General features: G+C 45.9%; 1 protein-coding gene across 1 annotated transcript; it reads left to right on the top strand.

Moving 5' to 3' along the window:
- The first annotated feature begins 797 nt into the window (after positions 1-797).
- Positions 798-11,034, top strand: CHMP3 (charged multivesicular body protein 3). The gene is made up of 5 exons (XM_019474667.1): positions 798-863; positions 5,189-5,368; positions 8,005-8,126; positions 9,306-9,420; positions 10,470-11,034. The coding sequence occupies exons 1-5, from the start codon at positions 836-838 to the stop codon at positions 10,601-10,603; spliced, it is 579 nt and encodes a 192-aa protein (XP_019330212.1). The 5' UTR covers positions 798-835; the 3' UTR covers positions 10,604-11,034.
- The last annotated feature ends 2,353 nt before the right edge of the window (positions 11,035-13,387 follow it).

Genomic DNA, 13,387 nt, shown 5'->3' with positions numbered 1-13,387 from the left:
TGAACACAGTGTTCGAGGTGCGGCCTCACCAGGGCCGAGTACAGGGGCACGATCACTTCTCTACTCCTGCTGGCCACACTATTTCTGATACAGGCCAGGATGCCATTGGCCTTCTTGGCCACCTGGGCACACTGCCGGCTCATGTTCAGCCGGCTGTCGACCAGCACCCCCAGGTCCTTTTCCGACAGGCAGCTTTCCAGCCACTCTTCCCCAAGCCTGTAGTGTTGCACTCGATCCCTTTGTCCAGATCATTGATAAAGAGATTAAATAAAAAGGGCCCCAAAACTGAGCCGTGGGGAACACCCCTTGTGACCGGCCGCCAACTGGATTTAACCCCATTCACCCCAACTCTTTGGGCCCGGCCATCCAGCCAGTTTTGAGTAGGAGGTTGGCTTGGAGACCTCCTGGGGTTCCTTCTGACTGAAATGGGTAGTCTCTTGGTGCTGTCATCCCATGCCAAAGTTTCTACCTTATGATGAAATCCCCTGCGGCAATTCTCTCTGCCCAGTGACGTCGCTGTGACGTGGGAAGTTAGCCAGGCAGTGAGCGTCTCTGATTCACAAGCCGCGTCCTCCTTAACTCCTTGTCTGAATGTTAAGAGGAGTGCAATAATTGGTGGTATCTCTGCAATGTTGTTTTTTTTTTTTTTTATTTGAATGATGAAATATTTAAACGTGACTCATAACTTAAAGCTTGTGGATTTTGAAGTGCTGCTTTTGATATTGAATGGTTGTTACGTGAAAGTATGAAAGCATAGTTTTAAACTTGGAATTTCAAGTAACTCTCACTTTCTCTTTTTAAGGTCAATGAGTGGTCCTTGAAGATAAGGAAAGAAATGAGAGTGATTGATAGACAGATCAGAGGTTTGTACTTATGTCTCATTTTTTGTTTTTCCTTTCCCTGTCTGCCTTCAATGTTTTTTTGCTTTAATTGGGGGAGGCTGTGGAATCTAATAACCCAGGGTACTCTATCGCGTCTGGAATAAAGGAAGACGAATGTGATCCTGGGGCCAGGCTTAGTCTGTGTTACAAAATGACGTCGCTGTGAAGTTCTTCAGGTAAAATTTTCGAAAGAACTTGAATATTGTGTGCTTCCAGTAAGACATAATGCTCTTAAATCCCATTTGATAAGATGAATTAGACTTATCCAGAACTTCAGCCACATTGATTTAATGAATAGTATCGGTGTGGTATGTAATTCCACGTGTAGAAAGTTCTGCAGGTATGTACTGGCATGAAGTGCACATGCTAAACAAAAGTAGCTTGCTGTCAGCTTGGGAAAATTGCAAACAGGAGAGAAAAAAAAAACAACTTTTCTCAGTGGGTGTTTTGCTGCTAAATTATGGGTAATTCATTTTTGAAGAGGTCTTGAAAAGCAGAGGAGTCGCTTATTATTACACTGCCCCTAGTTCAGTTTCTTGTTCTCTCATCCACCTGCTTTTCCAGAATCTGAAAGTAGGTTTGGGGCAGATTCTATTTTCCCCTTTTTGTCTTCTACCCTGCCTTCAGGATTGGTCCGTGGGATGTGCTGGTAAAGGATATTTTGTGTCAGCGTCTGGTTAGTGGGCGCATGCCTGTTTTGAGTGACTCCTCAAGGCAAACGTTCTCCCTTGCCCCTTTCCTCCCCAGCCCCATGCTTCTGGACTAAGCTGGCAGGGTTCATATATTCTCCCACTTGTAGATTTGTATGAGTTGGTTGGAGAGAGATGCTCGTGCAGTACAAAGCCTGTCTTTATCCTCATCTGTAAAATGAGGACATGGTTTATGCCTCTTCCAGGAAAACCGATGTACAGTGATGTTCGTTACGCTTGTGAATTGTTTTGCGTTCTCCAAGGCACTTTGTGTGGCTGTATCAGGCACAGAGCACCTGAAACGTGGCTGATCTTATTAGCAGAGTATGTTTCAGAGGTCGCATCTTCCACAGGAGCAAACTACCCATGTGTTCACTGTTGATGGTTTCTTGAGATTCTGGTTTTCTCTCAACTTTATGCGTGCCATAATACTTCTAATGGCCTATATAGATATTGGGTCTGATATTTTGACGTGGATGTAAATCTAATTATTGTAACAGCTCTAGACATCTCTGTATATGTATTTCAGAAAGAAATACAGTTCAGCACATAAGAGCTTAGACTAACCACCAACCATCTGCTATTCTGATAATTCCCATTAAAATAAAGTACAGAGTATCTTTGTAATGCCCATATTGTGCTGGGATTTCACATCTTGCCAAGTGTCAGCTGTGGAAGTATGTGGTTCTGCTGGACACTTACCAGGCTAGCAGGCTGCTGCTGAAAGATGACAGCCATGTGCCACTAAAGGGTTGTTTTTTGGTTTTTTGTTGGGTTTTTTTGTTTGGTGGTTTGTGGTGGTGGTTTTTTTTTTTTTTTTCCCAAAAAGTACCCCCTGTAGTTAGATTCTGCCAGGCTTTATCATTTTGATTGAGATTTACACAGGAAATGGCTGTAATCTTTGAGTAAGGATGCTGAGCTGGGACCTCTCTTAGTTTCCCTGGGGAAGGCTGTGCTAGATGTGTTTTGATATGGCAAAACTCAGATCCACCTGGGATGAACTGAGTAGGCTTGGGTCACCCGAACACTTGGCTCACCCAGACAGCACAGTTACTGATACATCGACATGCTGTTTCGAACCATCTGTTGTTGGACTCTTGCTGTTGTCGTGATTTCTGTTTGGTGTAGGTTGCTTTTGAGGGCTTGGAAGGTTCGAAGAAATGAAAGGTATCCTCGTGACTTCAGAATTGAATTTTTCGAGTTAATATAGTTGGAATAATACAGTAACTTTGTGCTTTACTGAGCTTGCAAGTCCCTCTTGCAGGTGCTTTGGACTGCTTTGTGCCTCTGTTGTGCTTGGTAATGCTGCAGAGGGGACCGGTGTAGTGACTTTGTCTCACTAGAGGTGCATAGCTGGCATTGACCTTCAAAGGTGGAGTTGACCATTCTTGCACATTTTATGCCGCTAATCTCATATTCAGCGGTTTGTCATGCAAGTGAAAGCATTCACTCGAGTACAGGGCCCCACTACCCTAGTTTGGATGTAGTAACACAATACTTGTGGCTGGTTTTAGCCTGACAAAGTAAATGTCATAATTCCTCAGTACTGCTGGAGTACTGATGTTTTCTGGTTTTTGCTGTAGCGCTTCAGCTGTTTTGTACCTGTTCTGATGTGCTGGGACTTGGCTCACTCCCGTGTCTGACATACAGATGTCTTCAAGCTTGTGACATTTCTGCAGAAAATAGTGGGGAAGCAGCAAGGATTATGGTTTTCTGATTACGATCCTACAGATTTCTGCCAGCCCTTTAGGATAAAGACACTATTGAATGATACTGAGAGAATGACTCATCTTGAGTACAGGGTTCATTAACTCCCACGTGAGAAGCTGCGTCGAAGTCTCAAGGTTGGCCTGTGCCAAAAAGCGTGCGTTGATGCCTTTGTTTTTACGAAAGGGCAACTTCTGATTCTTGCCTACGCGTAACTTCTGTCTGGTATAAATCAAGAAGACTCAAACAAAACCAAATTTGAACAAAGCCTTTGCTAGAAATAATTGTTCTTGCAGTCATTTCCTTCAACTCTTTGCAGGAAGACGAGCCTAACCCTCACTATCTGAATTCTTTATTTACTTTAGGATAATGTTTTTGCGGACTCTTAGATCCACATTTTATCAGTGGCTAATTTATTGCCGAGTCTGGAAAAGGAAGGGGGTTGTTACAGCCCCTGCTTGTTCCTGCATTTCTTACTCTGAGCTTTTTGAGGTACCTGGCTTCTGCTGTACACAGCCAGTGTTATCTGACAAGGCAGACATGTGAACAGTCACCCCAGATTTGCTAGAGAAACCTACGTTATTTAAGGAAGCCTGTTTAGTGTATAATATATCAAATCCAATTATTTGGTGCTCATTTTGTCCAGGCTTAGTTCAGTACTCCTGCTCCAGCATGCTCTTATAAAAAGCTATTGAGTGAAACTGGATACCAGGAGAGTTTGAACAGGCTGCTTTAAGTTATATCTAACAATTTACCAGCATACTAGTTTTCCCTGATAAAAATTATCCATAGCTTTGGCACCAGCCAGCCAGCTTATAATTTGAATGTGCCAGTTTAGACAAACACCTAATGCATGTGTCTTAAAGTATGAGCAGTATAAACTCAAGACCTTAACTCCTTAAGTACAAGTACAGACTTGGCTGGGTATCCAGTTGAGGCTCAATGAGTTGTGCCTGATGGGGGGAATAATTAAGTCTATCTGCAAGGATGAAGGCTTTTTTTGGCAGTAATTAACAAATCTGTGGTTCTAAGTAACTCTTAAAGTTGTGGACACACCCTTACAAATTCACTATATAAATGGTTATGCCTTTTTTTTTTTAAAGGCAGTATATATCTAAAACTTTCTAGAGTCTGTGAGATCAGCCTTCTACAATCTTTCTGAATGTATTTTTTTCAGAAAAACACATTTCAGAGACTTAGAAACATTGAGGACAATTCTGCCTACAGCAGCCCTCAGATTCACTTGAAGGTGGGCATATGGGTTAAGCTTTGAATGTAGTCTGACGGCTAAGTATTTTTGCTAGTAAAATACCCGTCTGTCTTCCGAGACTGCTAGTTTTAAACTTCTTGTGACAACTTTGTTCCTTCCTGGTGAAGTGGGGCTATCTGGTGATGAACACGGAAGAGGTAATCTTGTAAGCAGCAAATCAGTACAGTAGTCTTAAACTGTGTGTGTATATATATATTTAATATATAATATGTGTGTATGTATTTATCTGTATATTTATATCAGGCCAGTTTAATAGTCAGGAAGTTATTGTGAAGTTGTAAGTCAAGTAGTCATCTCAGAGTGCTTTGTTCTTACTGGACCTTTTTTGCTTCTTAAGAATTCACCTCAGTCAGCGCAGCTTCACGCAGTGATATTCCTGGACAGTCCTTTACAGTACTCTGAACTGCAAAGGAAATTACAGAGCTGGATGTTTAGTAGTGAGAATTTTCCTACTAATATTGAGTTGAATTAATCAGCTAACATGTAAATCAGCCTAGAACAAGGTCTTTGAGTAACAGAGGGGATCTGAAATCAAGCAGAAAAGATTCTTTGCGTTGAAAATACACCCCAACAAATGACTGGTTTCTCTTCCAAATCTTTAGCGGCTTGTCACTATTTGCTGTGTTTTTTCTGTACTCCAGATATCCAGAGAGAAGAGGAGAAGGTGAAGCGGTCAATAAAGGATGCTGCCAAAAAGGGTCAGAAGGATGTGTGTGTGATCTTGGCAAAGGAACTGATCCGCTCTCGAAAGGCTGTAAGCAAACTCTATGCATCCAAAGCTCACATGAACTCTGTTCTCATGGGGATGAAGAACCAGCTCGGTAAGAACAACTTCTGAGTGCTTCTAGCTTTAGAGGTGAGGTCTGGGTTTCCATTTTCAGAACCAAGGTCAAATGCAGGCAGAGCTTGAATTTGGAAGCAGTCCTACTCTTGGGAAAGGCAGCTGATTCCAGCGGGCTTCAGGAGCCAGGGAAATTCCTCCCGTAGCGGGCCCAGAGGTGTGAGGCTGCTGCAGTTCCTTATCCCCACATCCAGCCAGGCTGAGCACCTATTCCCAGTAGGCACACGCACCCACACATGCTCACAGCAGTGCCTTTACCAGCACCCATGTAAACACATGCAGCTTTCACACACCCACGAACAGCACTGATGGCTCAATCCCGGTCTTCCTCTTCAGCCGATTAGGACTGAGGTCCACTAGTAGACTACATGTCTATACACACATGCACAATACATGGGGTGTTCCAGTAGCTGCTCTCAGACACTCAGTCTAAGCTGGCCAGCTATCTGGTAACTAGCCCCAGATCTCCTCTGCCTGAGCTGCTGGTACCTGGACCTGTAGGCCCCCGAGGTTTATGGTCTTCCCTGGTCCACCTTGATCCCTCCCTTTTTCCACCTTCGGTCCTTCCCTTAAACATCCAATAAAGTTTCTCATGTTCAATCACATTCCTGCAATCGCCTTAAAAGATTCCATAAGTTTTTCTCGGTTCAGAAAATGCTCTCTTCCCCCGCATCCCATACCGAGTCCTGTGTCCCTGTAGGCAGTAACCCCCTTCAGTCTGCAGGATGTTCTGGAGACCGTTTCCCCACTGCCCTGTCTGGATGGGTTTCCCACCCTGGGCTCTGGAGTAGTCAGGGAGTTCCCAGTTAGCTTCCTGGGGTTCCTACCCCTCGTTGTTCCCTAGATCCTCGCTGGCTGTGTTTCCTCTGATTAGCTGCTCAACAGATAATCTAACACGTCTCCGCAGAGCCTGAGGGTTGCGGTGACATGAGAATCACGTGCTCTGAAACAGAACTCTCTTGTGGTAATTTGGGGCACGTTTTTAGTGTGTGTTCCTAAACAGTTTGAATGCGTGCCTAACATCCCTGTATCCTTGTGGAGCCTGTTGTTGTTACTGATTTTGACAGGATCTGTAACGTGAGGTTTATTTCCTTCAGTAGAATTCTCTTTTTCTCGTAAATTATTGTTTCTCTAGCAAGAGTCTTAGGACAGTTACTGAGTCCTGAATGGAGATGCGGGCAGCGATTGATTTCCTTGATGTGGATGAATCGATTTGCCCTGTGGCTTAATACCTAGCTCTCTGTAAACCCTGCTTGGTCCTTTGTGCCCCCCCCCAGTACCAGCATATTTCCCTCATTCCTCATCCGCGTCAGAAATCTGTTGTAATAGGCTTCCTGCAGTATTTTCCACACCTTAGAGCATTCCAGCCTGCAACGAGAGCAGAGCAGAAAGCATTAAAGACAGGGAAAGACTTGGTGGAGGCTAACATGCACTGAAATGTCAAAGTATTTCCCCCCACCCCAGCATTATCCAAGCTAGTTGCTTGCTAAAAAGTAGATTTTAACACGAGGTGAGTGGTAAATCAGGAGTCGCGATGTGAACCTGAAGTGTAACCTTACAATAGGTCAAATGCGGCTCCCCACGTACCTCATTTGGAAAAGGGAAGCAAAGGCCATCCTTGCAGCTTGAGGTGTCCTTTAAAAGGAAAAACTCCTTATTATCGCTACCAGCATCTTCACCTTACTGGGAATGTTCCGATACCCTTGCGCAAGCAATAGGAAGGAATCTAGAATTCAGTCTGGGGTATGTATTAACTTGCTTCATCTTGGGGAAATGACCGCTGAAGGCAAGATTTCTGTTAGTTTGTTTGTTAACATTACAAGTGTAACGTTCTTAAAGAAATTAAATATTAAAATGAAAAATAATATCTGCTGTACCTTCATTTTGCTTCATTAAAGAGTGACCATTTTATATACAAACAGGTAAGTTCTCCATGGCTAGGAAGCTGCGAAGTTAGATGGCACAATCCAAGAACCTCAGAGTACCCTTAATTATTGCATTTTGATCTCGGTGTATCAACATATATGAGAAGAGCTTTTAAGCTATATTATGAGAGTAGCCTCTGGAAAGAGTGTTGTTAAATTCAGTTTAAACTACACTTACTTCCAGCTTATCTGCTTCGGTGTTAATTTTCTAGCTTCCTGTTTGCTGTGAAACTGTTGCACTAGAACTTGTGCCAGAGTTAGCTTCCACTACCCAGTGTCAGGCGGAAGGTCGCTGGTTTGGTCAGCAGTCAGACGTGGAGCTGGACTGTGAAACTGGTGAAACCCTCAGCAAGACCTCCGGCTGCTGCGGGGCGCAGGCAGGAGCTCCTCGGGGATCTCTCTTTATGAACTGGAGTGCAAGTGGGTTGAAATCTCTCTGCAGGCAATCTGGATTGCTCCAGCTAATCACACAGGACCAGTATCTTTGCTAGAAACTTTTTTTTCCCCGATGTGGGTAGGAGTTGAGCTTTTCCAGGAAGGTAGACAAGAAGGAAGAAGCAGAGTGCCCATTTCTTCTTTTAATTAAATTGCCTAAATGCCAACAGATTTTTGTCCGTGTAGGGAGGATAGAATTTCTCTGCTTTCGGTGGTGCATGGATCGTTCAGGCTTTTCTATGCCTCTCCTTCACAGCTGTCCTGAGAGTAGCAGGTTCATTGCAGAAGAGCACAGAAGTCATGAAAGCTATGCAAAATCTAGTAAAAATCCCTGAAATCCAAGCAACGATGAGGGAGTTGTCCAGAGAGATGATGAAGGTAAGACCTATACCATAAATAAGACTTGGGTGAATGAGAGGTGGTGGTTAGCGTGCTGTGCAACCGCTTAGGTGGCCCCTTTGTCAGAGGGCTTGCATGAGCTCTGACAAACAGAAAGTAGCACAGTAATAGCTGGGGACTTTCTAGCAGGTTACTGTATGTGGGGAAAACCCTGACTTGGCAATACCTGCAACACGTTTGGCGTAAAGCTTGAAGCCAAAAAAAGCTGCTGCTGAGGTTGAGGACGGAAGGAGGAAGACCGGTCCCCGCACAGAGCGGTTGTGGCTTGGTCATCCTAGCCCCAAGGGCGGGGGGAGACGGAGGCTCGAAGCAGGGTTCACACCTGCGCCCAGTGACTGCTGTATCCCCGAGCTTCTGCCTGTTCTGGGGAGACTGAGCTCCCTGCTTTCAGGGATGAAAATGTTCACTGAGAAAGAAACACCACAGCCTGTTGCGGAGCGGGAAGCTGACAGCTGACAGTCCCATCTTAGGCAAGATGGCTATCCTGATACTGGGTTTAAAACATCTAGCTTAGTGTCTCCATCTGATGAAAGCGCTCTGATTTTAAAGCATACTAATTCTCTATGACGGCTTTTACCTTTTCAACTACCAAAATTGTTTTGCTTTTTCCCCTCTTACCACTCTAGACTGTTTAGTTCAAATCGGCTTATTTCTTAATAATTTTACCATTGTGCACCAGAACAATTTGGCCATATCTAGGTTGCAGGCCCTGCAGAGGAACGTTTTCAAACGCGGATAGAAAAAAGGGAACCCGTGTCAAACACTAATTGTACAGCATGTTACACAATTTATGCTTCATGACTGAAGTTTGCAGTTGTATTTCACATGCTTGGAGCAAGCTGGGTTGTCGGTGTTCAGACATGCAACAAGAAGGAATAATAGCTTGAGGGTTTCACAGTGAGAACACGTGTAATTTAATCCTCAGTTTTCTTACCGCTCTTCCTGTGCACCAGTTGTACAGACACGTGCTTAAACCGTAGGCAAGCGTGTTGGCCAACCCTCATGCAACAGGAGAGCCTTGATCGGGAAAGCTTGAGCAGCGAGCGAGCGGTTGTTAAATGCCTGGACAGGCGTAACCTGATCTTGAAAGTAGGAAGTGTGTCCTCTTACTCCGCTGTTTCCAAGGGCATCACGCGCTGCCTTTTTGTTTTCTGCTAGGCTGGTATTATAGAGGAAATGCTGGAGGACACCTTTGAAAGCCTGGAGGATCAGGAGGAAATGGAGGAGGAAGCCGAGATGGAAATCGACAAAATCCTTTTTGAAATTACAGCTGGTGAGTTCGTGTGTGTTTGCTGAGAGTGGAGCCTTGCCCCCGCTCTGTTCGATAAGATGCAGCAATTTAAATCTTTGTCTATTCTGGCTTAACTGCGCTCTCCCGGTGGTGGCTTTGCCTTTGCTAATAGGCAGAGTGCTCTGACAAACTGGTTTCTCGGGGAATACTGGCTGAGAAGGCTGGTGCGGTTCGGTAAAGCGTAAGTAATACGCATCAGCTGATGTCTGCAGAGCTCTGTAATTGAGGTTTTAACAGATCAGTGTTTGTCTGTACAGTGGATCCTCTTAGCAAGGTGAAATTGTATGATTGACTAGATGTACCATTATTAATGAAGCCAGGGAATAAACTCAGCTGCATTGCCTTGAGCCTTAGGCTGTGTTGTGGTTCCTGGCTGTAAAATGCTGTTAGTGTCTCGAGTTGTTGGGGGGAAAAAGCCCCACAAAAACAAACAAACAAGCCCCCTAAAAACCAAAACCCAACCCAAACCCCCAACTTCTGCCATACAGCTCACGAGGTAACGATCTACTGTTTTAGTTATTTAACTTAGATAATGCTTAGAATGCTCCTTACCTGAATTTCTTGTGACGTGGTGTGACAAACGTAAGCTCCGGAGCTGTGTTCAGCTGCAACGCGCTGAAAGCACAGTTCCCCAGCTCCTGCCCTGCTGTTACCTCGCGCCTGCCGCTGGCTTGTTGCCCTCTCTTGTTTCTCACGTCCCGCTTGGCTTTTTTTCCATCCCGTTTCCTGGCTGGGAGCAGCTCCTTCCTGCCGGTTTTTGGACCAGCCCCCTCCCTCCCGGGCGGGCTGTGGGAGCCGGCCAGCAGCACGGCTCGGGGGGGAGCCGCTCCTCCCCGGCCCACCAGTTGGCTCAGGAGGGGCCGACAGGTCGGTACTGCTGCATCGGCCGACGGCCCAGGGCTGAGCAAGTCCCAACAGTTCTTGTGTGCGACCTCTACCGAAAGCGACAGGTTGAATTATTTTAAGTATCTGTACCTGGAAGCTGCTAATTATTAAATGAAGACCTAATGCACACCGTGTGTTGTTTGCAGGGGCCTTGGGTAAAGCACCTAGTAAAGTCACAGACGCTCTTCCAGAGCCCGAACCCATGGGAGCGGCTGCCGCTGTTGATGAGGAAGAAGACATTGAAGCAATGCAGTCGCGATTAGCTACCCTCCGTAGCTAAGGATGAAGCGAATGTGTACAGTTTGCCTTTTCTTTTTCTTTTTTTGCAATGGGATATTCTGTCCTACATTCAAAATGCAAAACTCAATATGTGAGAATACTTTGTAATGTATATTTTTTTTTTTTTCTTCCTGGGGAGTGTATTCTCCAAGAAACTACTGTAATATACTTCTTCTTGGGGAGTGCAGTCTGTAAATTATCTTACCCTTTTCTGTTCAGCCCGTCTCCCCTGTGAGAGGCTGTGGTGAAATGGCAACGGTGGTGTAATGTTACGTATTTTTAGATATAAAGTCCTGAAATACATTCTTAGCTTCAAGTACCACCTTTCCCTAAAAGGCACTTTGGCTTAATCTGCTACCAAAAACCTTCAGTGGCAGGTTCTTTGGTTTTCTGAATCACTACACATTTTATTAAAGCTGCTTTTAACAGTCGCTTCTGTGCATCAGTTTAGTTTGCATCACTTCAGACTCTTTTCACAAACAATATCCGCCATTTAAGGCCCTCGCAGTGTAGTTAAAGAAAAGCTTTCAGTCAGCGCAGCTGTTCTCTCCAGCGCTGTCCAGGCATTGTGTGTTCATGGGAGAGCCTTCTCTAGCAAAGGCAGGCTCAGGCTGCTGGTCCTGCTGCGTGGCTTTCCTTCAGGGACGGGAGTTCCGCCACAGGCAAGAACTGCTGCTCAGGCGCAGTTAACACCGTGGCCTGCCTTGTGCTGCCGGGAGAGGGTGTTCCCCCCTCCGCTCTGAGAGGGGTAGGTGGCCAGAGAAGGTTCGCAGACCCGCACGAGCCCTACCCCTTTTGATTTGGCCACCTCCAGAAGCCTTTTTTTATTTCTCGCTCCAAGACATACGTAAGTCTAAAGGGCAAACATCAGCCCTGCCAGCTCCGTGCTTCACAGGAGCTGAACGAGAGGAGCCCTGGGAGACAGGCTGGTAGCGGGCAGCGGGGATAATGCACACCATCAGTGGGTTTGCTTTCCTCTTCAGGGGGCAGGAGAGGGCAGCTGAAGCACTTAGGGTGGGGTTAACCTCCCTGCTTTGGGGGAAGGTAGGTGGAAGGAAGGGGAAGCCAGCCTCCAGCACAGGTGCTCTTCCCACCCCTTTCAGTGAGCAGAAGGCAAGAGCAGTGTCTTCTCTACCCAGAAACCTGCGCATGCAGGGGAAAAAGGAGCCTAGCTAGGGAAGAGAGACAGCTTGAAGGGCCAAGCTTAAAACAGACTATGTGAAAGTGATCAGAAATCCATTGGCACCCGACTCACGATGGTGTTAGCATAGTTCCACCAGACCCCCAGGCTGCGCCAAGGGAGGTGAGGTGCAGTGCACCTGCCAGCAGGAGTCAGCCAGCTCTGGGACCAGAACTGACCCCAGAACCACTCCCTGTAATGAAATAATTCTTCAGCCTTTTGAGATTATAAAAACTGAACCTGGTACCCACCAGACCCGCGAGAGCAGCTGTGGCCCGTCACAGCCGCTGAACAGCAGCATTTGTTACCTGCTCTGCTCATTTGCAAATCCGGTAACAGAATACAGGAGTTTTACAGGCAAACAGCCACGGGACAGAGCTCTTCATCTGGTACGTTGTTCATCACTGAAGTACCGTGCCAAAAGGGAGGTTCACTTCAGCCATCCTAACATTTTCTTAACCATTCCAGGTACTAGCACTTCACTATCCCACCACCACAAGTGATGAAAAGCCATCTGCTGCTTAAATGGCACGTTTTTAGGGTCAAAGGAAAGGTGTTTCTTCCCTCAAGGAAAAACTTCAGGCAAAACTCATGTCGTGACTCACAAAAGGCAGTTTGCAAAGCAAGTATCCACCGTGTCTCTCACCTGAACGTGTCAATGCCACAAAAGCCTCACAGGCAAAGGAACAAGTTTCTAGTTTTAAGGAAGACTTGCCAAAAGAAAACTAAATCCATAAATAACGGCATTCCGAGAGCAAGGGCAGAAGAACAGACAAGGCACCCGGACACTTGGATAGTGTCCCACAACTTCCAGTTTCAGCCACAAAAAGCAAGGAGGGGCCGAGCACCGTTCACCTTCGTGCCAGCGGGTGGCAAATACAGGCACATCCACAGCAGGGAAGGGAACCCTAATGCTTCAGGGCTGTGCACTCCTTCGGAGAGCTGTGCCAGTCGAGTGTTCCATCTCCACCCCAAACATAACAAGAACAGGCAAAGGGGATGGTTTGTTTCTTGTGGTCTTAAAAATGCAGAGAGGACAGATCAGAAAGAAAAAAAAAAAGCAGCTGAAGAGCCAGTAGGGTTGGGTAGATAACAGCTGCAGCAAAACCAGATTGAACAGCATCACATTGGTAAGAAGGTTCAAAATCCAACTTCAGCAAGGGGCCTTCCCACACATACGTGCGTGCGTGAGCACGTCTAAGATCAGCATGACTTATTTCACTCGCCAGGAGGTAAGGCGCCTGTACGCCAGCTCCCCGCAAATACTTCAGCTGGCTCCAAGAACAGCAGTTAGGCTGCTTTGCTTCATTTGCTTCAAATTTGACACTGCAAGAAAGAACATTCAGCTAAAGCATTGCCTTAAAGGATACGTCACTAGTTCAAGCACAAAAGGCCAAACCATAGAATCATTAAGGTTAGAAGAGACCTCTAAGATCATCGAGTCCAACCATCAACCCAACACCACCATGCCCACTAAACCATGTCCTTAAGTGCCTCATCTACACGTCTTTTAAATACCTCCAGGGATGGGGACTCCACCACTTCCCTGGGCAGCCTGTTCCAATGTTTCACCACTCTTTCAGTAAAGAAATTTTTCCTCACGTC

Source organism: Aptenodytes forsteri, unplaced genomic scaffold, assembly GCF_000699145.1.
Source record: "Aptenodytes forsteri isolate BGI_AS27 unplaced genomic scaffold, ASM69914v1 Scaffold141, whole genome shotgun sequence".
Classification (NCBI taxonomy): Eukaryota; Metazoa; Chordata; class Aves; order Sphenisciformes; family Spheniscidae; genus Aptenodytes; species Aptenodytes forsteri.
This window is presented reverse-complemented; position numbering and strand designations above follow the sequence as displayed.